The 25,168-nt window shown below is 47.2% G+C and overlaps 1 protein-coding gene across 2 annotated transcripts; it reads right to left on the bottom strand.

The window, feature by feature from the left end:
- Positions 1-228: 228 nt before the first annotated feature.
- Positions 229-17,342, bottom strand: CAP1 (cyclase associated actin cytoskeleton regulatory protein 1). Of its 2 annotated transcripts, none has more exons than XM_050932188.1 (13): positions 17,273-17,342; positions 10,590-10,702; positions 9,971-10,071; positions 9,185-9,262; positions 6,599-6,742; positions 6,425-6,510; positions 4,771-4,876; positions 4,471-4,648; positions 3,560-3,750; positions 3,199-3,322; positions 3,008-3,090; positions 2,329-2,472; positions 229-1,570 (listed from the first exon to the last, which is right to left on the bottom strand). In XM_050932188.1, the coding sequence occupies exons 2-13, from the start codon at positions 10,690-10,692 to the stop codon at positions 1,487-1,489; spliced, it is 1,422 nt and encodes a 473-aa protein (XP_050788145.1). In that variant the 5' UTR covers positions 10,693-10,702; positions 17,273-17,342; the 3' UTR covers positions 229-1,486. The 2 variants fall into 2 exon arrangements, with proteins under 2 accessions (XP_050788145.1, XP_050788144.1); XM_050932187.1 differs by having other exon boundaries at positions 10,590-10,715; positions 17,273-17,331.
- Positions 17,343-25,168: the final 7,826 nt, after the last annotated feature.

Below are 25,168 nucleotides of genomic sequence, written 5' to 3'. Positions count from 1 at the left end.
TAGTACTAGGAGTGTTAGTGCTTTCCACTTAGTGTCTGGTCCTGCAATAAGCTTTGCACCCACACACAATTCTGATCTATCCACTAATATAGAGCCCATTGAGCAGCAGGGGGTGGCAGTGGGGGCGTCAATCCGCATTCTCAGCAACCTGAGGGATGTTTTTAACAAGAAGTTTCCTAGCTGCACTCCAGTATATCCCTTCTGAACAGCAAACAAGGGCTAGTGTAATGAGCAGGTTGGCATGAACTTTATTCTATCTTCCATATAATTTTAAGTACATAAGAAAAGTTTTTTCCACAAGCCTCAGGAGAAGATGAGTACAAGTTACTGGACAGTCTCAAAATAAAAAAAAAATTTGCATATTTTGTGAGTTTCATCTTAGAGAAAAAAACATTGACAACGTACAGAGGAAATGTAGTCAGATATGCAGATGTCACCAGAGACAGGGAAACATGAAGGTCAAGCATGTGCAGCTCCCTTTAGGGTCAATGCAGACCCTGGAAAAGAGGCTGCAAGCCTCCAGCAGAGTAAAGAGCCAAGCAGCAGGGGAAAGGCTGAGAACAGTTTCACATTCTATAGTAACTAAGCATGAGTGAGGATGAACAGTGAGACTGACTTAGTCGAACTCTTGTTTACAAAACAAATACTGGATTTGGAATGAAGAAGCATCCCTCGCGAGGAAGGAGAGACAGGTTCAGAACTGTCCTGGAAGACTGAACTTGAGTTCAGCTGCTTAGGAGGAACCCCTTGGGAAGTGGACACTTCAGCTTCTAACCCTGGACAGACAGCAGAGTAGATCATTTACTCCAATGCAGTCTTCCGTGGCACCTGTTTACTGCAAAGCTCCCCATCATGGCACAAAGAGAATTACACAGCAAATAGGAGCATTGAAAGGGAAACTCAAGGTGGAATGCTACACGCCCAGTCCTCAGCCTTTGGTCCAGCAAAGCCATTCCCCACATCTTGTAATGCCACTGACTGATTAGTACACGTAGCTGAGTTAGTAGCAGCTCCCAGTACCTTCCTGAAACACACCTGCCAGCTCAACTTACCAAGCTGGGAACTATGGACCCTGATAAGGACACCATTATGTCAATTCAAAGAGGGACAACATTCCTTTCTCACATGAATAATTTGTCTGAAGATAACACAATACCAAACCCATGGAACAATCTGAAAGCCAACCACCCATCCTGGCTCTGAAGTTTGCCAGAAGTCAGACGTGATTGATTGGTGAGGTTAGATCTGACAAAAGGGGGATGATGCACCTTCCTGTTGATAGATGCAGAAGATCAATTGACCCGCCACCCTACACCAAATCCCAGCCCGAGGTATTTCAGTGAAGGCAGGTAGCTGTGTCTCTCAGGTAGAAGACAGAGAAGTAGTTTGAGAGCAGAAAGGTACAGGAAATCTAAGAGAATCATCTGAAAGCAGATTTGTCCCACAGCCAGGGCAAGGGGAGGCACAAGTCCCAATGCCATTCTGCTTAGCCAGCAATTTCCGTCACGCTGGTAACCAGCTTCTGCCCATTCCACAGGGACTTGAACTGTTCAGGGACAGGGAACTCGTTCTGGAGGGTGAAAGAAATCTGTAGTGAAAAGTCTGGTTTATATGAAAGACTAGAGACTACTCCTGTCCCGCCTAGCCTGACAAACCTAGCGGCAGACAAAGAATCATTTGTACTGCGCTAGGAAGCTACTACCCCCCGTTTCCGTATTGCTCTGTAGTGTTTTGAGCACTGCAGACATGTCATTTGGGACACGGGCAGAAAGGACGGACAAAATTTGATTTGAAATCCAAATAAAGACCAAGAACTGGTTTGGCGAGTAGATCTGCTATATTTAGCAAGTCACAGCTTTTTCTAGAAGATTAAACTGAAGAAGTCTAAAGTTAGTATCACACTTTGTTACCATAGCCACATTTCATTCCTCATTGGACCTAGGAGGATCAAGGGTTACTTCCAACAACAGTGTTTTCATAGCGAGCGCCATCTGGGTAGGAGCTAGTGAATTTGGCTTCAGAGAAGACAGATCAAGGGAAGACACCTACATCTTAAGTTTGATGGGTTTCAAGAATCCATTGTGTAAAGGGTGGAATCTGGGGCAGTATCTAGCTACCAGAGAAGGGCTCTATTGGCAGGTCCTTCAATGAACATCCTTCCCTGGGAAGGGTTAGTTTTTGTCTCAGTAAGACAATGGAACAAAATGTGAACTGAAGCGATGCCGTGCTTCTTAATCGCTCTGATTCCTGCCATTGAACAAGCCCTGCCCCTCTGTTCACTCCGCCCCTTACAGCTCTCCACTCATTTCGGGAAGAGGAAACACTTACGAAGTCACCACTCTCTGTGGGGATGAGGACATTCATCTCTGAAGACTTGGCACTGACAATCTCACAGTCTAGGGAGCTCTTGCTCAGATAAATGTGGCATCCATCTGTCTTGTTGATGGAAATTGTTGGCACTTTACCCATTACCTAGTGAGGAAAACACAGCGGGAGGTGGTTACAGTAGCATCCACTTATCCCAGGGAACCACTATAGTTCATTGCTTTATATTATCCTCCAGGGATTAAGTCTTCTACACTGAACTCTACCATATCTCTGGAGGGAAGCAAGTATTAACTTTGTTCCACGGAAGGTCAGACAAAAGACTAATGGAGGTTGAGCAATTTGCCCATCACCACAAATCAAATGTTGGGATAGAAATTAGAACAGACCCCTACCCTCAGCCCCTTGCTTTAGCTACTGGATTACACTGCCTTCCTTAGGGTGGATAATCCATCCAAAATCTATGCTCAGTATGAGGAGTTTGCTTTCCATTCTTCAACCCTGTTTAGACAACTTGATCCAGTGCTCTTTGAAAACCCCTGCATGGAAGGAGTTTGATGCGTTTTCTAGAGATTGGTTCGTTGGATTGTGTCCTGCAAAGTGAACCTGTAAAGGCACCATTGCATAACGCAGGGCAGAGTTCTATACAGTCAGAGTCACAAGGAGGGTTGTGGGTAGTTACCTGAACTTTAATGTCCCTGCAGTTTATGATCTCCACGATGCCCACCACATCATCAAACACCAGACCTAGCTTCTTACAGTTATCTGCAGGGGAGAAAGAAAAGAACTCATAGTGCTACAACCCCACTCCAGATCCAGCCCTTTGAGGTGCCTGCATACAGAAGGCCAGCCCACGTGGACCACAGCACTTACCCACTGTGATGGAATTGATTTTGCCCTTGATTTGAAGTGTACTGTCCGTGCAATTGTAAATATATGCTACCTGCTTCAGCTCTGTGTCACTGATCACCAGGTTGGAGGCCTTCTCCTGGTTTTCCTGAAAAGGGGTGACAAATACCAGTTACTCTCGTTTCCCTAAAGAGCTACAGAGTGAAGTGTGGAGGTGTCATGTCACCTTCTCTCCTCTGAAGAGTTCACAAGGCTGCAGAGAGGGCTTGTTCCTTCAAGCTGACACCTTCTAGTTATTTCAGAGGAAAGATGTTTGTGGGCCATCTTCTGCTATTGAATTTCCATCACTTTAGCAGCCAGTCTGGGCTGTCACATGGACACTCACCACTCTCCACTTCTTGCCCTCCAGCTCTAGCATTGCCGGTTCCTTCTTTGGGGATGATTTTTTGGGTGGGTTAGCTGCACAGCTGGGTTTGGGAGCGGTGAATGGTTTGGGTCCTGTTCGGATAGGGCCACCTTGATTCTTCAGCCCTGGGTTCTTGTGAGTCTTCATATCATCTGAAACATGTTTCAGGGCTACAAGAGAAACCATTGTTACTCCAGACATCGTTTGGTTGGATAATGCTAAGTTACTAGGTGTGCAAGATCCAAGTTTAACAAGTACCAGAAGTCAGCAGCTATTACAGTAGCAGTCTGCTGAACTCTTTGAGGATCCATAAAACAAGTTCTCTGCTTCAAGACTTTATAATCTGCATTGAACTGGGCAACATGAAAGATTGCTATGAAGAAAGGGACCTGGAGGAAAGGTAAGTGCTTTTAGCATTTAATGATACGAGATTGAGAGCTAGATTTGAAGTGTTATGTTTAGAACTAGAGCCAGAATTCCACAGCTGTTCCACTCTCTGTAGGGAAGATGTAAATCTAGTACCAAGTTTTCATGAGCTTTGGTTCACCCACATTTCACTGGGTTACTGAACATGCAAATGGTAATTTGTGTGCAGGTTTGCACATGCAAAAGTCTCCTCTTCCCCCCCCCTGCCCCCGAGCTAGTTTTTAAAACCACAATATCCTAACCACGCTCTTTTGTATATCTGATGGTCTGAGCAGTCCAAGCCCATTCATCCTGGGAATGCTATTAAGTAAGAGAACTCTTCCTGGATCCTAGAGGTAGTTTTTTAGGGTTTGCAGATAAGTGACCCAGAACCCCATGCAGACTTTAGCTAGAATGTTTTCTTTCGTTGACCTACTAGCCAAATGGCTGCCCACCACCAGCCTTCAGTTGCCCAGTTTGCTTACCAGAGGTAATGCCTTCTCCCTGATTGATCTGGGCAAACAGCGCTGAGCGGGAAACAGAGTCATCTGAACTGGAGTTTGTGGGGCCTGGAGCAGGAGGAGGGGGAGGACCCGGTGGTGGAGGAGCAGCACCAGTTGGGGGTGCTGCAGGTACATTGCCCACCTCTTTTGCTATAGGACCCTGTAAGAGATGCCCGAGAGGGAGTTAAACTTGTGCGATTGCTACTTGCTGCAACAGTCCCTGGTAACATTAGAGTCCCTAGGTTATGAAGTATTGATTGCCAACATACAGTCAGCACTCACCGTTTTGCTCCAGGTCAGCCCAGTGGTGTGATACTCTTTGATGTATGTCTGCAGCTCTGCCCAGATACTCAGATAAGCTTTCACCCAGTCCACATGTTTCTTATCTCTAAGGGGACAAAGATCAAGACAAGCTAATTAGTGCAAGTGATTATCTAGGAAAGATCTGAAGCCATGTGGCTGTAACTGCATCCTTACATTTCCGTCCCCTAGCTTGCAAATATTATCTGGAGCTGAGTAGCAGCACCAATGCAAGGAGGAAGCAAACGGCTACAACCCCCAGCCCTGTAGGCTACTGCGCGCAATTAGACCATGGGGCGTTCGGGTCAGTAAGCCAGTTACTGTTGAATGCTAGCCCTCCGCACCTAGTCAGAGGTCCACAGACTGCAGAACCAAACACTTGCAACAAACTAAACCCTACTGGGTGATGCTCAATTGGCATAACATATTGGAAAGATGTCTTACTGCCAGAGGTGTAGCGAGCACCCTCCGTACCCTCCGAGCGGAGGGGGCCCCGCAAGGAAGGGGGCCCCTAAAAGTGGCAAAAAAAAATGTAAGGTATAACTAGGTAAGTGACATTTATTGACGCTATTGCACAATCCATGTCGGTTTTACTGACAAAACCGTGAAGTCATTATGATCCATCATAATGCTATTGGCTATATCAGTTGTCTGTCGGTCAGTTTCGAATTTTAGTTGGACCCATTCAAAGAATGTGTATTTGCGTTCATAATGGCGGTCGGCAGATAAATGTTATTAATTTAGTTGTTTAGTTTTTTATCGTTTCTGCATTGTAAGGGGCCCCGGACATATGTTCAGAGGGGGCCACGTTCTTTGTTGCTACGGCCCTGCTTACTGCGTAGGGGGAAAAAAGCCAAGAGGGTTACTGGATGGAGTGGATACACAAGGGATGCCAATGCCCTTGCTCCCATTGATTTGCCCAATATCATAAATCTAAGAAAACCTGTCAAAGTCAATATATTTATGGGAATGTAGCTGTTTCTGATGCTGAGGTGTATTAAACACACCCTGCCACTGCTAAAGGAAAGGAGTGGTATTAAGTTTACTAGGCAAAGCTTCAGAGATGTCTTGGAGGGGTCATCTTTCTTGATGGTTCAGCCTGCATTAGGGCTTTGTTCACAGCTGTCTGATTTCCACATTCTGGAGACCAATGAAGGGGGGCTAGGGCACTAGCTAGGACTTGGGGGAGACAGCTTCAATTCACTGCTCTGCTACAGACAGCATGTGTGACCTCTGGCAAGTCACTTAGTCTCTGCCTCAGTTCCCCCATCTGTACAGTAGGGATAATAGCACGGCCGCACAGGGGCGTTGGGAGGATAACTACGTTCAAGACTGTGAAACACTTTGTGGTCTACTAATGAAACGCTCGTACATAAGAACTAGGTATTGTTTAACTTGAAGTGACTTGGCTGAAGCAGGCAGGGTTCTCTCAGCTGAAACGGTGCACTAGTAAGGTGCAATACCAGAGCAGCACAGCAGATGCTGATCTCTGGAACCAAGGTATTTCATTATCTTAATCCTTCAGGACTGTGCGCTAGGGGGGCCACATGCCTCTCCACAGTTCGATCAAGAAACTGAAATTTCAGTATTCAGCTGCCTGCATCCCTCCCGCTTTGCAGGGCGAAGCTGAACCTACACTTCCTTGTATTCCTTGAGGACCCGGTTGGTGTAAAACATGGCCGCATCCGTCATTTCCTTCACGTAGGGGCCAGGCTTTGGGGCCTAGAGAAGACACAACATATTAGAACCAGGGCCTGTTGCAACAGCAATCCCAGCCTCTCCCACCCCAAGGACCCACTGTAGTCCTTACCATAGCCACCCAGCCCAGTGCTGGGATGCTCTCACTGACAGCCGATAGGTGATTGAACAGTTTGCTGCCACGATTTTTCTCCCGGAAGTTCTGCACCACCTGGATTCGCTCTGAAATGGGTTTCAGTAGCGTTGAGAAGTTATTCTGCAACACAGAAGGGGACGGGTGGCAAACGGAGACAGCCATTCTTAGATGGAATCCAGTTAGCACAAGCCTAAGCTACAGCTCTTGTACAAGCTTTGTATTGCCAGTGCTCCAGTCACAGCCCCCTCCACGCTCCTCCTGTAGTGAAGTCAGAGTTTTGCGTTGGACTAGTGCTATGGAAGCATGCCAGAAATTGTGACTAATGCAGAAGCCAAGAGGCACTTTGAGACAAGTCTCATCAATAATGAAGACGGGACTAGCCTTTTAGAGGTTCTGTAGTATTCAGATGCTTTTCTGTCTTGGTTTTTGGGCACACGTTACAGGTTCATTACAAACCAAGTTGCTCCAGTATCTAAACTTGACAGGGTGAGTTAAAGAGAAAAAGAGCTGGACTTCTGTGAATTCAATTCAATTTTTTTTTTACGCTGTGACAAAGTTCCTCCTCTACCTTGGTGGGGCCTGCGCTTATTGGCAGATTTGCTCACCTCAGTGATCTTTCCCACAGTCTGGATCAACTTCTCCTGTGTCTGATCAGGAGTTGGGAGGTTTGGGGGGAACCCGGGCCCGCCCTCTACTCCGGGTTCCAGCCCAGGGCCCTGTGGATTGCAGCTGTCTATAGTGCCTCCTGTAACAGCTGCATGACAGCTACAACTCCCTGGGCTACTTCCCCAAGGCCGCCTCCAAACACCTTCTTTATCCTCACCACAGAACCTTCCTCCTGGTGTCTGATAACGCTTGTACTCCTCAATCCTACAGCAGCACACCCTCTTACTCTCAGCTCCTTGGGCCTCTTGCTCCCAGCTCCTCACACACACTTCCTCTCCTCTGGCTCCTCCTCGGCTGACTGGAATGAGCTCCTTTTTAAACCCAGGTGCCTTGATTGGCTGCAGGTGATCTAATCAGCCTGTCTGCCTTAATTGGTTCTAGCAGGTTCCTGATTACTCTAGTGCAGCCCCTGGTCTAGTCACTCAGGGAACAGAAAAGTACTCATCCAGTAACCAGTATATTTGCCCTCTACCAGACTCCTGTATCCCATTGGTCTGGGTCTGTCACAACGCTTAAATATTCACAAAGTGTCTTGCTCTGCGATGTCTATTCAGAGATTTGGACATAGGAGATCAGTTGCTCAGAAGCAGCTTTCCCAGGTCATTTGGTTGGTCCGCTCTACTACAGGACAAGCTTTAAGAGCATGAACCATATCAGAGATGGTCTCATGGACAACCTCCTTTCCATTAGTGATCATACCTCTCACTGGGTCAGCAGCGATATATACGGAGTAGAATATAGGCAGATTTTTTTTAAGCTCTTTAAGTGCAAAGAGTGTTGTGTCTTTAAGAAGAGTCTGTTTGCACTCTTCATTTGGTTGTTCTTTCCCATCTGCTCAGTTGCAGATGGAAAGGAGAAAAGCTAGCTCTCTCGGCCCACCAGCAAGTACTCCTCACTACGGTTTGGGAAGCTCTGATCGAGAGCCATGATCGGGTAAGGGTATGCTTGAGTAAACAAGCTTTAGAGAATTCAAGAATTTGGGATCTGAAACAAGGGCGTGCCTGCTCCAGAATTGACTAGACGTCCTTTACAGAAAGCTGAAGGCCTTCTAGGCAGACTTCTGTGTCCTAGGCAGTCTGGTTTAAGAGGGAAGTAGAACCCTGAAGCTGAACTGCGATACTCTACTTTGCAATGATAGGGGAAGCAGCACAGAAATCCTGACATCCTGAAGTAGCATGAGCAGAGGTGGTAGTTCTCCCACTGGAACATTGCAAGGACAGGCAAAGGCGCATAACATATCACTAGAGAAGTCGAAGTATAAGTAGAAGAAAACCAATGCATGCAGGATCAGACTCCCCTCCCAGGCAGAGAAGCTGCAGCATGGGGGGGAATTGTTGATCTGCTTACTAAGGAAAACTGACCTTAAGACTCTAGCCATTATTCGGGTATCACAGCATCGGGCCAGACATCTATGCTACCCAGGTAAGAATCCTCGTGTAGTGCTTTGAGGACTTACAAACACTGTATTATGCTAAGTATTGTCTGCTCCGATTCCCAGGGCTGCTACCATCTCACAGGTTCTGTTCTGTAATTCGTGGCTTAACTGCATCTAGTACTGATGCCAGGTGAAACACGAGCCAAGTACCAGCTGGCAGGTATGAGAAGGAGCCACCTGTGCATTGTACGAGCTTAGGTATTTACGGCAAATCCATAAAACACTCAGCATTTTCTATTAGTTTCAGTGAGTCTTGAATCAGTTTCTGGAACTAGACTCTGCATACGCTATTCTGATTAGAAGAGTGCGAACTCATGGACGAAGGAGTCACCTCTACTCCAGATAGGTTTCTTGAGGAGCAATTTTAAGGGCCCACATTCCTCAGCTTTTGCTGTTTTCCTTCCAATTAGCCAAGACCTGTGCAGCTCTAAGTGACCTGTGTTAGGATTCTCTAGACTTACCCCTGATGGCTGCTGACATTGTGATGCTGTCACCAGGAGAACCCTCTCAGTCATCAGGCCTGAATGGACCATTTCAGCCTTATAAGGAAGGGGGGAAAAACAGTTACATATTGTTTACACAGACAAAAAGGAAGCTCCAGTGGTCAGTGTACTAGCCTGGGATTCAGGAGATGTGAGTTCAATTCCCTGCTCCATCACAGATGTCCTGAGTGACCCTGGGCAAGTCACTTGGCCTCTCATGGTTTTAGTTTCCCATTTGTAACATGCGGATAATAGTGCTTCCCTACCTAATGGGGCATTGAAAAGATAAATATATACTAGATTGCGAGGTGGTCAAATACTACAGTAGTGGGGCCACAGAACATAGCTAGACAGAACAATGTAACCACATGTAGATATCAGGAGTATTTACAGGGACCAGTTCATCTTTTTGGCCTCCCTTGCATGGTTTGGTTGTGAAGACTGCTGATTCTGGGCCATCTGGTCTGGTTTTAATCTCTCTCTCTTCTTGGAGGGACGTTCAATAGAAATTGATGAGTCAGGATAGACAAGAATTTACCAGCACTGAAACTGGGCAGTTCTGTTCCTCTCTATTGTGTATCCCTCTAAGTGGGTAGATGGAGATCTCCCGTGGGTAATCCAGGGATCTCCATCTGTGTTGAAGCCTCTAAGATCAGTGTTTTGCTCTAGGGAGTGGGGAACAACTTCTCTTACTCAGCCCTTAAAAGTCTAGAGTAGTGGTCTACCATATATTTACAACATGGGAAAAGGAAGCTAAATCCTTACATGTTTCTGAACGTCACCACCAATATCTTTGCTGATCTTCATATATTCTGCTACTGGACCAGCCAGGAGAGTGTCGAAAGCTTGCACATACTCAGCTATTCCTGCAGAAACAGAACAGAGCACAGCGTTAAGGGGTAGCAGATGGACTCAGACTAGAAGTATTCGGGAGTATTTTCAGCAAATGCTGCCACCCTCCTTACACTGAAGTTTTGCAGAGCACTTTGTGAGTAGGATTGTGCAAGTCAGAGCGTATATATGGCGGCGGCGGCTGCTGCTGATCCTCAAGCATGCAGATGGATGTTGGTATAAATGTACTTTTGTGTAAGAAAGTAGTAGCTTGGCTGTAAGGAGACAAGGGAAGTACTGCACCCGCAGGAAGCTCTGGTTTTAACAGTACAGTAACCACAGGCACCTCCTGCATTTGTGTGTAGGTCAGCATGTTATCTGCGTGAAACTCACTTCCCCTCCTGGTACAGCTATTCAGGCTTACACAACACCAGCTTGCTCTGCAGAGCATCTGCCTTCCAGAATTGGTACTTTCAGTGTCCAGTACAATCAACATCAACCATACAAATGTGTTCCGTATCGATACAGGGGATTTGCAGCAGAGGGTCCCTACCTTTGGAAGGGCCATCTCCATACATGCCAGGGCTTTGGGACACAGCTTCCAAGCGACCCACAGCCTTCTCCAACCGCTCAACCAGGCTTTGCATATCTGTCATTGCTCACCACCTGCAGAGACAGACTACTCAAAATTAGCTCCTCGCACACATCATCAACGGAATGCTCAATAGTCTGATGGGCTTACTTAGCATTCTGAAAGTTAGTCATTCCCCAATCAGACGGGGAATCTTATTCTAGCCTCACATCATACAGTTTAGGCATTTTAGACTCCGTAACACGCTTACCCATTGTTCAGATAACTCTTCTGATAGCTCAGCTGCCAGAATCCATCAGAGGGCTCCATTGGCCAATCCATAATGACCAAATAGTGTCCACTGCATAGTAATTCATAGCACATCCATGCTAGACTGACAAGGAGAACTTCTAGATATTTTGTTGTAAGTGCTCAGATACCATGGCGGTAGGTGAGGTGCAAGACCCTGCAGAGAATTTTATAGACTATAGAAAAAGTGATCACAGCTCTGATTATGACCATGACTGACTTCTTGTATGATTGCTATCAAAGGGTTGGTTCTTTTTCTACATGTATAATGGCTTCGCTAGAAAGAGTTAATTGCAGATAAGATTTGGTGGTTTTGATTCTGCAAATATATTTGAGGTGGCCACACCCACCCCTGAATTCCAAGACTCCAGCAATGTGTCAACCCACGGAATTAGCATGCTAAACCAAGACATGCTCTGGCACATGCCAAGACAAGCAGCTGCACAAGAGAAGAATGTGAAGCTGCTTCGAAAACAATGTGTCCCCTGTTAATACTTTCTATCTATACTGAGGGAACTAGTCTCCCAGCGATGGGGCGACCAGGGCGATTTAGGCACATAAGTCATTTAAGCTTCTCATTTGGAGAAGTATAATAAAACTTTCCTGCCCTGCTCAGCACCAGAGCGCTTCAGAATTCACCCTCTGAACACTAACGCAAAGAGACTGCAGGGAGGGGTCAGCAACCAGCCAGCCACATGCTTCCATCTTATCACCATACATTAAGACATTTTGAAGCATGAATCACGATTGCAGCCTGAACACACAACTTCCTTTTATTGCAGACGGCCTCCAGAGTTCAGAACTTTAACAAGAAGAATTTCACCTTCAGTCCCTGACGCCAACATACTCAAAAGGGAAACTAGACTTGTTCGGCTATATTTAAAAAGCTGAGAATAGATCTGCCTCGTACATCAGACCTGGATTTTAACCAATTTTGCTTTTTGTTTGCAAGCCTCCCAAGCTGTGCTATAAAATGTTTATTTTCCCCTGTCCCATGGATGATGCAGGCCAGATCCAGCATTAGTCACAAGGAACAGTGATGTCACTAGGAAAAAAAAGGTCACTTTCATCCCTCCGTTCGTATGAAGAATCAGCAAAAGAACCACTGAAACACGGGAGAAAGGAGGATGGGATGGGGGTGGAGTGCAGGGGAGAGTCTGATGCAATGTTCCACCCCAGCATGTTTACTCAACTTCAGAAAGGAAGAGAGCAATTTCCTCCTTGGAACAACATCTCCTCTAGTTCACTATAGAAAGATGATCAGCAGCTATTAGGGAAGTTACAGCAAGAAAGAGTTTAGAGAAGTTTGAGGCACATGTGTGATGTTTGATCATGCCGCCTACATTAGTGATTAACTCTCTTCTATTTCCTAGGATGCAGGATACCAAGCACAGGATCTCAGTGCTCCACCTCAGCAGGAGACCCCAGGTACACATGAATCCCACTCTATACAAAGAAGATGCAGCTCTTGACCCCACCCCTCCCCTCCCACCCTGTATTCTAGAAGGAACAAAAATAACCCCCCCAAACCTGCCATCAGTTGTGGATGCTGCACTCCAGAAACTCAGGGAAGCGAGTTCCACACGTTTTAATGAAGCATGTTTCCAAATGAATCTCAGGTTTACAGAACAGCAAGCAGACAAAGCTGCCATTCTGCACCACTGATCCCCACTCCAGTCCATATGGGGCTCTAATCTGATCAGACCCGTTACCGTGAGTCTCCAGCTGCATTTCAGATAGGGATTATGGATAACATGAACGAGCCCAGTTGGAGGGCTGTTTCCAGCCCTGAGGAATTCAACATGTTGCAGGCCTGTACACAGCAGAATGCACAACACCCCTCCCAGGTGAGCTCCTGAAACCAGAGCGATGTTACTAAAGTTCCCCCAGAACTTCAGATGGACTCCCTCATTCCCATTACTGAGCTGTCAGAATCTTCTCGGGCAGCTTGTAGCCTGTGTCAGGAAAACCCTACAGGCATGGCATTTGAGGTCACTTCTGTGAACCAAGCATCATATAACAGATGGTGAATTAATTTCATCTTCTAGTTGCCATAGACATGGGTACTCTCCGCATTAGGACACAGCTTATAAAGTAATCATTTTGATTCTGCTGCCACTACACCAAGTGATAATTGCTGGCCATGTGAACTCCAGAAGGAGCCTGCTACACTTCTGCCAGCCTTCACCAGAACTACCTAGCATAGCTCACTCTCCTCACCGCGCACACTCTTCTACTCTCCAGATGTAAACAGCATCAAGGGTGCTATTTAAATGAAGACACATCTCATTATACAGACAAGAATCATACTGATGTTGGTAAGAATAGAATCTGCAAACCAGACACTAGAAGTCTGTGAGGGAAAAAAGACCGTACTATTGCACTGGTTGGGCAGTCATCTAATATAACATGAACTGCTGAAACAAACTGCAATGATAGAATCCACGATTTATAGATTAACTTGGTTTGCTAAAGTTCTTTAATGCAACGAGATACAAACAAATAACTGAGATTCCACTATCTATAACAGGGACTGGTAAATTGAGACGTTAGAGATCATTTTTGTCCACTGCAACCTGTGTGTCCTGGATAACTTCAAAGTCTTTCTGAACTGAAATCTTAAGTCAAACATCAAGGCTAGCCCTTTGGATAACCAAGAGTTTGAAGTTCAGAGAAGACTCCAAGATTGGAGCAATATTCCAGAATTTAGGTTTACGTCTTGTTTACATGGAAAGTTTTTCAGATGTTGTTTTTCTGTTAATAGTTACAAGTTAAGTCTTCAAGAACCAACTATAACTAGTTTCAGCTCTATAAGCAGGCCAGTTAAGAACTCATGTTGAACCTCCATGCATTTTACTCCAGCTGAGAGATCAATCTACCTCCAGAGTATCTGAAAATATTTTTGGTTTTAAGCTACTCGCCAACATTAATTAAGATAATTTTCTTAGGGCCTGAAGGTAAACACACCCTGGCACAGACATAGGCCTTCCAGCTATACCTAGCAATCTGCCTTGTACAGGACTCAAAACAATAAGAGGTGTAACTGCTAATTAATCCAAGGAAAACAATACTGAGCTGGAGGGAGTTTTCTATTTTCGGACACGTCAGTCAGGAATTGAAAGTCTCTCTGATAACCAGACCAAGACCAGTGCTTAGTAAAGTTAACAGGTCCGGATATAATCTGTATTGGTTTGGGGAAGTACTTCTAGCTTGACAGGTCAAGATATGAGACTTTAATTTTGTTGTCATCCAGTTTAAATCATTCTTCAGTATAACTGAATGTTAGTTTTATAACCTCTCACTAGTCCTCCCACAGCTTAGAGTTAGATGTGCACCTCTGTTCAGATTCACTTTTTGTAAAGTATGAGAAGTTGTGAGCCTCATGTTGCCAACAGCATTATGAGTACTTCCTGTTTCCACAGTCCCTAGGAGCTAAAATGGGACAATTAAGTTGAGAAAATACAAGACTTTAAGTTGACACTCTCAGTGGACCTGCTCAGAGATTTCGTACTACTTCTGAGATTTGTATCTTAAAAAAAAAAAAGCTTAAGAATCTGTTTCTATCTAGCTGTTCAGTACACCATTTGAGTCAGGCTTTACTTGAAGGAGAGCAAAACTGTAATTAGAGTGACTGATTTAGGGTCTGACACATCTTGGGAGTTGCCAGGGCTAGCAGTGAATACACTGCTACTGCTAGTCCCTGATGGCTGCCAAGACACAAGGTTCTCTAGTCTAAATACTTTTTGACATTGGTCCTGAAATGAAGATATTTAGGGCCAATATCTCAGAACGTCAACTTTTTATTTCTGATTTAGAAAGCTATCCCGTGATATTCTGTTAGATACAAGAGATAAAGTCAACCGCTGATTCAGCACTCCCGGGTAACAACATTCACTGAAGTCACTAGAAGTTTTACCTGGATAAAAAGCTCCAAATAAACTGAGTGGGAGGGAGGCATAGCTCAGTGGTTTGAGCATTGGCCTGATAAAACCAGAGTTGTGAGTTCAATCCTTGAGGGGGCCACTTAGGGATCGGGGCAAAATCAGTACTTGGTCCTGCTAGTGAAAGCCAGGGGCTGGACTCAATGACCTTTCAGGGTCCCTTCCAGTTCTGTGAGGTAGGTATATCTCCATATATATATTTTAAAGTTGTGTTAATAGAGTGAAGGGACCCTGTTCATTAGAATTACCTGGCATACAAGATTTGCACTTGTCAAGTACCTTGCTACATTTCCTGTCAGGGTGAATAGTCTAGCACAGATTCCCTCTTTTTAAAATCAAAGTATGTAACCTACACCTAATCCTACAAATAATTTGGAACCTCAACATTTAAGCTAGTTTGAGACTGTACTAAGTTATGTGTCATGGATCCAGGACTGAAGGAGTTCCAAATACGATTCATTGGGTAGAGATTGCTTTGTCTAAAGCTGATAAACCATGGACACGAAGGGCTCCTTAGAAGCTGAGAAGTATTCTAGAGACCTCAAGATCACACAAAGATCCATTTTAACTTTCCTCCCATTTGATTTTTCCAGAGAAGAATGTTAACATTTGTTACAACAGGAAAGAGTGCTTTTCCAAGGTTAATTTGGAATCCTACAATCCAATCCTTCACTCTCATGTGTCTCTAATCCAGAGGTTGGCAACTTCTAGCATGGTACCAGAAGCTGGCATGACAAATCCTGTGTTTTAGCACAGAAGAGACACTGCTCCAATTTTATGTGACAGTGCAGCAGCATAGTGAAGACATGATGCTCTGTTGCATTTTGATCAGGAAAGTTAAAACTAAGATTATATCAGTTTCACTGTGAAATGGAAGGGTGAGAGGAGAAGACAGCAGTACAGAGAACAAGAAGAAAGGGAACATCAGAGTGATGTAGAGAGGTACCAGTGGTTTGGATGTAGCTAGCCTGTCCTTGTTAAAGGAAAAATCTTTCGGCACTGCATTACTAAAAGACATATGCAGTACTGTAGTTGGAAATTGGACCCAGTGCTTAAAGTTCACCTCTGGTGTCTGAATAAGTCATTCAGGAGATGCCAATCTCTTTAGTCTACACCTCTGGTTTGCCTTCTAATAAGTCAATCTATCACATTACACATCCGCAGAAAGAAGAATAGCCATGTGAAATGCCCAGCTTTTAGTTTAATGACTATAGGTCAACAGTGAAGAACTGGCACTCAGAAGAAATCAAGCTTAGGAGGGCAGGGCGGGATCACCACTTTATAGATTTTGAGCCAGATTTCACACAAGATTTTCACCATTATTTACATGTATTCCTACTTCAATTCATAGAACAGTGCTAAAAGGCAAAAATCAGACCTATGCTGTTAGAGCTGTACAGCACTTTACACTGGTATCGTAAGCCTTCCATCTGAGGACTGAAAAATGCTTTATGAATACACATGAGTTTAGCAACTCCCCTGTGAAGTATTTGGACTGTTATTTCAGTAACAGTCAAAAGGATGCACTCTTCCTGTTAAGCTCAGTTTATTTTATTGACAACAGAAGTGTTGCTTACTGCCAACCGTTAGGGCAGAAAGTTGTCTGAGAAGCTCAAACCTTTTTTCCCAACTTAATGGATGACATCTGTAAGTAAGAGTCTTTATTAAACTGACCATAGCAAGAGAAGCACATTTATGAATATTTATTGCTTATTGAATAGTTAAGTGACCCTGTTTAACTTTGGTTTGTTTCTAGAGTAGCAGATTTCACATACACAATTGCTCTCCCACTTCCATGCAAACCCCTTTATTCTGAGAATGCAGCTCATGCGATGACTAAACAGAAGTATTTCCCCTTAGATGATATTCCCAATGAAACTTCATCAATTCTTAACGTGAGGCTAGAAGAATCTGCTCAGAGAAGCACCTCAGAGACAGTAAGTCCTGATTTCCTTGTCTCCCCTCCTCACATGGAGCTGGGGGGGGGGGCGCTCCCACACCCCTCAGACACCTTCCCCCTGCCATGGACCTGGGCGCAGCCCTGTTCCCACTCCCCCAGAGGCCTGAGGGACAGCCCCACTCCCACACCCAGGCACCCTCCCCCATCCACCCTCAGGCATCTCCCCCTCCCCGGCATGGACCGGGGGGGAGGGGCTGCTCCCACACCCACTCTCAGGCACGCCCCATGGAGCCCCCCCGGGCAAGGCTGCCCCAGCCGCAGGGCAGGACAGCGGGGTGCCCGAGGCCGGCCCCTGCCTGAGCCAGGGCAGCCGAGTGCCCCAGGCTGGGGGGCTTTGACCCCCGCGAGGCGAGGCCGGGCCGGGCATCGGGGGCTCCCGGCTGCCCCTTGCTTCCAGCGGCCGCTGCCGGGCGGGTCCCCCCAGCCCAGCCCAGCCCCGTCGCTCCCTCACTCACCTCAGCTCCGCTCGCGGCTCCCTCCGCTTCCGCCTGGAGACACCGCCCAGCAGCCCCCGCGCCGCGCCGCGCCGCCCCCACTTCCGGCCTCCGGCCTCCGCCCTCACCGGAACTACGCACGGGGGCGGGCCGGAGGAGTGCCACGCCCCTCTCTGGGAAGGCGGCTCGGGATTGGCCAATGAGACGGGGCGTGGTCGGTGGGGTTACCGCGCCCATTCAAGGAGGAGGGGGTGGGGTTTATAGGCTAAGCCCCATGGGGTGGGCTCTGAGCTGGGGGTGGGGTTATAGTGTGGGACCCCTAGCGGGTGGTTTCTGACCTAGGGGAGCTGCAGGCTGGGGCCCCCCAGGGGGTGGGGTCTGAGCTGGGGGGGCTACAGGTTGGGGCCCCCAAGGGGTGGGGTCTGAGCTGGGGGGGCTACAGCATGGGACCCCCAGAGGGTGGGGTATGAGCTGGAGGGGCTATAGCATGGGACCCCCAGAGGGTGGGGTATGAGCTGGGGGGGGCTACAGGTTGGGGCCCCCAGGGGGTGGGGTATGAGCTGGGGGGGGCTATAGCGTAGGACCCCCCAGAGGGTGGGGTCTGAGCTGGGGGGGCTATAGCATAGGACCCCCAGAGGGTGGGGTCTGAGCTGGGGGGGCTATAGCATAGGACCCCCAGAGGGTGAGGTTTGAGCTGGGGGGGGCTATAGCATAGGACCCCCAGAGGGTGGGGTCTGAGCTGGGGGGGGGCTATAGCATAGGACCCCCAGAGGGTGAGGTTTGAGCTGGGGGGGCTATAGCATAGGACCCCCAGAGGGCGGGGTCTGAGCTGGGGGGCTATAGCATGGGACCTTCCAGGGGATGGGGTCTGAGTTGCAAATTGGCCCAGCTGCCTGCAGCCATGGAGTCTAAGCAGGGAGACTGGGTCTTAGGCTGGGGACCTTCAGGCAGTGATGTTTGGAACTGGGGGAGGGGATGCCCCTGCCTGGGGAGGCTCCTAGGGAAAACTGCTAGTTTAGAGTCAGGGGGAAAAACTGAAGGATGGCCCCTGGAAGGCTGTGGAAGGAACAGCATAGGTCCCCCCTCCCCATCATACTTATGGTAGTGTCTAGGTGCAAACTGAGATTGGGGCTGTATTGTGCTGTATGCTGTACAAACATAGTATAAGAGATGGTTGCTGAAGAGTTTGCTGTCCAATTAGCTGCACCCTTGCTTGGGGCATTTCTTCAGGGTGCAGGACAGGCCCAGCTGTGCTAGGAAATGCCTAGAAAGACACTTGATGATCATGACAAAAGATGTCTCTCAACCACCTGTGCCTGGGGAGAGATGTCATTTCCTAACCTATCTCAGGCCAAAAGCAGCAAGTCATATTACAGGTGGAACTCAGGGATCTAGGCAAGTGAAAGTCAGCCAGTGAGCTGAGCTTAGTCTGAAGCAAATTCAGGGACAGTGGTAGGAAACCCAGAGAAGCTCTTTATTATTACCATATGTGTTACCTTAATGAGCCTCTGCTCCCCCACATTGATGGTGGGGGGAGAGCATGGGGGGTTGCTTGTCCCTGGAGTTCATTCCCCTTCTCTGGGTGTAACTTAAGTCTTCCCTGCCAGAGATGCCTTTTACTGTTGCTCATAATTATAGTTCTGATGAGCAAATACTTTTGGCCTTTGATAATTGTGAAATAATTTCCAGAAGGAGGCAGCCCCTGTACTCCCTCCAACTCTCCTTTATTCTTGTAGCTGTAAAGGGCTATGCATGCTAGTGGCACTGTTGTAATTAATCACACATGGAACTTCTAGAACACTTTTCAGCTGAGGATATCCAAGGGAGGATAAATAGTTATCCCTGCTTTAGAGATGGGGAAACTGAGTCAGAGAGGTCAAGTGAAATCACATAATGAATCAGGAATAGAACAGGGGAGTTTACCCTACTCATCCCCTGCAAACTGTGCTGTCTGAGCATTGCCCTTCTGCTATACATTCCCAGCTGCTTCTTCAAGTCAAGGCTTTAGAGGAGGAGATGGAACTGTTTTTTAAGCCTCATTCTTGTGCATGAGGGGGAAAATATCCAGTGTCTACACCACCACTGGGACACATTGATGGGAGGGGAAGGAGGAGAAAACCCAGTGAGATCTGCTGACTTTACCACTGCTTCCTGTCCTCTGCTCTTTGTTACCATAGATGGTAACGTCTGGTGCAGTAGCCTCCCAGCAGAGTGGAAACTGAACAGGAGCAGCCGTAATGCTCGCTCGTAGCTCCTAAATTGGACTGGACATCGGTGCTCGGCCTCCAGAACGCTTGAGTGGGGGTGGGGGAAGCAAGGGTGTTAGATTTGTTTTATTCCTAGGAATTAAGGGATTGACAGTATGTGTGTCCTGTCAATGTGATTATACCGACACCTAGTGATGTATTTCAGACCTGACTTCCTGAACTGACAACCCTGGGGAGTGATAATGAGGATCAGAGCCTTTCTCTAGGTTATCCGTTTAAATCTAGCCCAGCTCAGTAGAGACCAAAACCTGTTTCTGTTTGGCAGCAACGTGAAATGAGTTGGGGCAGGGACTCAGTCCTGATTCTAGTGGGACAGCGGTTCATATTCCACACAGCCCCATCACATCTGGCACTAGGGTGATCAGATGTCCCGATTTTATAGGGACAGTCCTGATTTTTGGGGCTTTTTCTTATATAGGATCCTATTACCCCCCACCCCTGTCCTGATTTTTCACACTTGCTGTCTGGTCACCCTATCTGGCATGTCTGGGGTCCCTTGTTGGCAGAAAGTTTGAAGCCTGATCGGGACATGGAATTTGAACTCCCCTCTCATCCCTAGAGGTCTTCCTTTGCAGTCAGAGTTGAGGTCCATGGGGGTGAGTGGGTAAGTTTTCACTGCAGCTGCCCACACTGTACCTGTCTGATGAATAAAGAGGTGTTCATTCTCCAGGGCTGTCGTGCGAGCCACCTTGCACAGCTCACTTCACATACTTTTTTTTTTTTTTAAAAGCCTTCTACACGGGGATGACCCTGCTGCTGTCTGATGCATTTTCTCTACTTCTCGTTCCCCACCTTTAACGACTGAAGATGTTTGCACTAAAACCTTCTCTTTGTTTATCTGCTCCTTGCTGCTTATCCCTCCTCTGTTTGCAGAGTAGTAAGGCATTTCCATAGGGGACCAATTAGCCTGACACAAATAGGAATTGGAAGATTAGAGCCTCCAATAATAATAATTAATAACTTACATTTCCATAGGGGTTCTCTTTTCAAAGCATTTTACGAATTATAGAACTAGGAATTCTTCCCTCCTAGCACTGAAGTGCTGCCACTTCTAGAGTTGAGCAGGGTGGTTTGTCAGAGCAGCAAAGGACAGAAGAAAATTTTAGCTAAGGGGCAGCCATGCTTCTGATGTGAAGACCGAGGAGATTGCCCTGACAGCACAGATCCCCTACCACCCAGTAAGCAGCTCCTGTAGAAGAAGCACCAGGGATGGGAAAGAAAGAAACTGGAAAAGAGGAGCCAGGTAAGGCACGTAGCGCAAGGAGAGAGAGTATGGGAAGCTGGCTTTCAGGTACTTTGGAGTGAGTGGACACTGGATGATTACTGCAGATTGGTGTTAATGGCTTGCAGTAACTTTTGCTTATGACTGGTGGGTCCACTGACTCCGGTTCACTCTGTGCAGCCACCCAAGAATTGCTACTACCAATGAATAATAAGGGTGGAACAAAGGCTAGTTTCTACGTGGTAAATCTTAGCCTTTTAATAGCTCCCTGGCTGTTCCCTAAAAACAGGAATTGCCACCTATTCACCACCCATATTTGTCTGTCTGTCTAACTGGTCTGATCTAAACCAATTTATCCCTCATCAGAGTATCTCAGTGCCAACAGACCAGACCAATAGCCCATGTAGTGCAATATCCTATCTCCTGCATTAGCTAATGCCCAAAGTTTTGGAGACAGTGAATCCCCTTCCCTGTATTGCAGCTGGCTAGCTGTTGCATTATCCCTGTTCTATCCCATTTTGGGGAGGGGGAGATTTCTTCCTGACCGTAGCTGGTTATCATCACATGTTCTGAAGCATCAGGATAGATGATAATTTCTATCCTAGCCATCATGCTTGTGGATACAGCTCTTATCCATACCCTTTTACAGTCCTGCTAAAGTCAATAATATCCTGCAGCAGCAAGGTTGACCCACAGATTAATCTGAGATTGTATTTTAAAAATGAGTTTCCTTTTATTCCCTTTAAATTGCTTGCATTTTAATGTCACTGAGCGTCCCTCTTTTACTGCTACAATAGGGCAGGAGGAGTAGGAGCACTTGTCACCATTCTCTATTGTGTGCATCTTTCTTACATTTCCACTTGCTTGTCTCTGCTCTGAACCAAAGCCTCCTTGCGGTTAGTTAGTTATCCTCATCTGGCAGCCCCTCCCCCATGCCTCTAATCATTGTAATTGCTCTTCTCCGCACCTCTCCTATTTCTGCTATATCCTTTCTGCCTTGACTAGTATCTTGGCTAACTATCAGTTGCTCCTTTGTCTTGGAAAAACCTAGTTGTTAGGTAATGTCACGTTAAAAGCTCTGCTCATACTGGGAGCAGAACTGGGCCTGACAGATCATTTTCCAATATAATTGTAACTAGCTTGAGTTTATTGTGGATAGGGCCTTGCTAAAGCAATAGCCCTTATCACACCTTCAAAGCACTTTATTGGCTTGTAGTAAGTGCAGTATTCCATTACATCTTCACCCCAGAGCACTTCACAAACAGTAGCTAATCCTCTCAACAGGCACTGAAGTAGGCGCCACATTTGCAGATAGGGAAAATGACCCAGGGTGATTGACTTACCCAGAATACCCCACAGGGTAAGAGTTGGACCTAGAACTGGGGAATGTATTACTCCAAGTCACGTGTGGAGGTCATTTGACCATGGTTTGGTCATACAAGTCTCCCAGCCCAGGTAGAGAGAAGTGATAGCTCTGTTCCACCTAACGCACTAAAAATAGCAGCGTGGATGCCGGCTGGGAGGCATGCTCCCAGCTGCAATTTAGATCTGCTCTAAGAAACCTTTTCAAACATATGTATGACCAAATCATGGTCAAATGGCCCAAGCACCTGTCTGTCTACCCAGGTCCCACGCTGGGAGGTGCACTCCCAGCTGCAGTGTAGCCAGACCCTTATTGACATGGTCTGACGTGCTAACAGGCCTGACTCTCACTCCAACCAGCCAAAGGTTAACAAGGATTTTATTCTGAGCTGCATCCAGAACAGACTGTCTTCTACCTCCAGTCACCACCCCAGACTATCATCTCAGAGCAGGGATGGGCAAACTATGGCCCTTCAGATGGTTTTATCCGGTCCTTGAGCTCCCACCGGTGAGCAGGGTTGGTGGGGCTTGCCTCGTTCCACCCTCCTGGCACTCCCCAGCCCCCGACTCACAATTCCCTTGATAAGCACCATCTTCTGGCACGCAGAGCCACGCTGTGCAGGTGCGACTTCACTGCGCTGTTTGCAGGATTGGAAAGCCGCACCTCTGTGGCAGTCCCCCCACATGCGGCAGTCTGCCCAATTCCCTCCCGATCTCCTATGGCCCCACCCTTGAGAGCCTCGAAACCACCCAGGGGCCGCACCTGTCCGAACTAGGGTGCCTCTGCCTGAGACAGTGCCTGGTTTGACAGCCTTCATGTCACTGCTGGCAGGGCCCCTAGGAGTCCCCGGTACCACCCTGTAGACCCCCCTCCCCCCACCTTGGTAACATCCCTTATAGAGCCCCTCCCAGGCTACATCTCATAGAATCCCCCTCCCCCATTGGACATTCATGGCCCACCGTACAATTTTCATACCCAGATGCGTCACTCAGGCAGAAAATTTGCCCACCCCTGTCTAAGAAGCACCTCTATTTACATTCCAGTGCTTCTTTTTCATTAGCAATGACTGGAAACTGCCAAGCCGTGGCATGTGGCTACATCTAACATCATGACCACTCTTGATTTCAGTATCATTTGAGATATCAGGGGATGTAAACCTTCCCCAGATGGATTTTTGCTCTTGAGATTTTTAACTCACTTTAATGGTTCCAGATGGACAGCCCTGGAGCCCACACTAAACCTACGGGGCGTACGGCACATGGGCAGTGCTGGTGCAGGTTTCCTCGCCTTGCCAATGTGCCTCAACCATCAGAGACCGGCTCCTGGAGGTGAAGGAAGAGCGCAGCCCCTACTGACACTGCCAGCGAGAGTGCGAATTAGTGCCAGTTGGGATGGGACTGTTTGTGACATCGGCCCTGGACTTCTAACTGGACCAAGCCCTTGTCATTGACTCCTGTCACTACGGCCACTGACCACCCAGTAAGCAGTAACTTCTCTTCTGTCCCGGTCCTTATACCACCCTCATCACTAGTATCTGAGGCTCACATCATCTGACTCCCGTTGATGGGCATTAGGCACCTAAATACCATTGAGAATCTGGGCCTAAGCCTACTAGTGTATTAAGCAACATGGCTGACGTGTTACATGGAGACTGGTTCTCTCTTATCCTCTCCCCAGGGTCACCACTGAGCTAGACTAGAATCAACCACCCGGCAACCTAGAAGTGAATGGCTTGTGCCCCTCTCCTAGGCCTCCTAAGCTACTCTCCTCCCCAGTCCATTGGCGTTCCAGGGGGGCATTGTTGGGTTTCACTGCAGATCGCCCAAGGAGGCCTTCCTACATCACTATCAATAAGGCAAGAAAAGCAGCACAAGCAGGAAGTGTTTCTGAAATGTCCTTGTCAGGCTGGCAAAGTGGGGGAGGTAATAGCTGTCACTGGCCCGCCTTCTGTTGGTGAACGGGACAGGCTTTCGTGCTACATGGAGGCCCAAAGAAGAGCTCGAAAGCTTGTTTCTCCCCAAAAGAAGTTGATCCAGTAAAAGCTACTACCTCCCCCACCTTGCCTCTCTAATATCCTGGGACCAGTGTGGCTGCAACACCACTGCAAACCGCTCAGACCGTGACATTCCACTGGGCAGCTTGGACAGAGAGTCCTGGTCAGTACACAGCTCAGTCCCGACCCACGTTGTAGTTAACTTTACATGAAGCTTTGCAACACACATACACCCAGATGCCATTTCCCATTGCTCCAGCAGGTGGTACAATTCTTCAATAGTTCAACTGGTCATTTTTTAACTGAGTAAGAGGCTTTCGCTCTCTGGGGTTTGTTTTGGTTTTTTTAAACTCACTGTTCATTTAATTGCTTCTCCACCTGCGAGATGCTGTTGGAAGTTTTGGTATCTGTTTAGACTCATCCAAAACCAGGCCAGCCCTGGCAACCGGGAGATCATTGCGAGCGTGGCTGAGACGGACAATAGCGCAGAACAGTCAAAAAAGCATCAAGCATTTTAATTTTCGGTAGCCTTCCCTGTGGTCAGCCTTGCTTGAAGACAGACGAATCGGTGCCCAACCCTGCCGCAATTTGTTGCTGAACATACTGCACCTTGTGACCATGTTAATAGGCCATTTTTATTATTCGGTGCTAAATAGCATCAGCACATCTCTCGCTTTAAAGGAGATTGTGCAGTGAAAAGCCCTGTAGACAAGTACAGTAAAGGCAGCAGAAGGCCAGGCTTCCACACAGCACCTTGTCAATGAGTCTTGATGCTGATCTAAGGTGTGGGGAGGTTAGTTCAGTCTCCAAGGTCTGTAGTTCTGGGCTGCTGCTGAGCCGACAAATGAGCTAGGTAGGTGCTGATAATGGTGATGGGTTGTGCATTGTGGGCTCCTCTCACCTGGTTTGAGTCATCTAGCTTCTAACCAGCCCTTGTAGGTGCTTGGCTACTAATTTCTTAAGGCACCAGCTCTGGCTGTGAATCTTAGGGATACCCTGGCACTTTCATCTTCTGTCTCCTCTTTCTGTGGCTTTCCCTACACTAGCAGACTCTGCGGCTGCCGGTCATTGC

Source organism: Gopherus flavomarginatus, chromosome 22, assembly GCF_025201925.1.
Source record: "Gopherus flavomarginatus isolate rGopFla2 chromosome 22, rGopFla2.mat.asm, whole genome shotgun sequence".
Lineage (NCBI taxonomy): Eukaryota > Metazoa > Chordata > Testudines > Testudinidae > Gopherus > Gopherus flavomarginatus.
This window is presented reverse-complemented; position numbering and strand designations above follow the sequence as displayed.

Bases quoted from the DNA above. Each gene is read 5' to 3' on its own strand.
- CAP1 (XM_050932188.1), bottom strand. From the start codon at position 10,692: ATGACAGATATGCAAAGCCTGGTTGAGCGGTTGGAGAAGGCTGTGGGT. The intron at 6,511-6,598 runs GTAAGGACTACA...TGTCTTCTCTAG, and splicing joins CACTGGGCTGGGTGGCTATG to GCCCCAAAGCCTGGCCCCTA. The intron at 3,751-4,470 runs GTAAGCAAACTG...TTTCTCTTGTAG, and splicing joins GGGAGAAGGCATTACCTCTG to CCCTGAAACATGTTTCAGAT.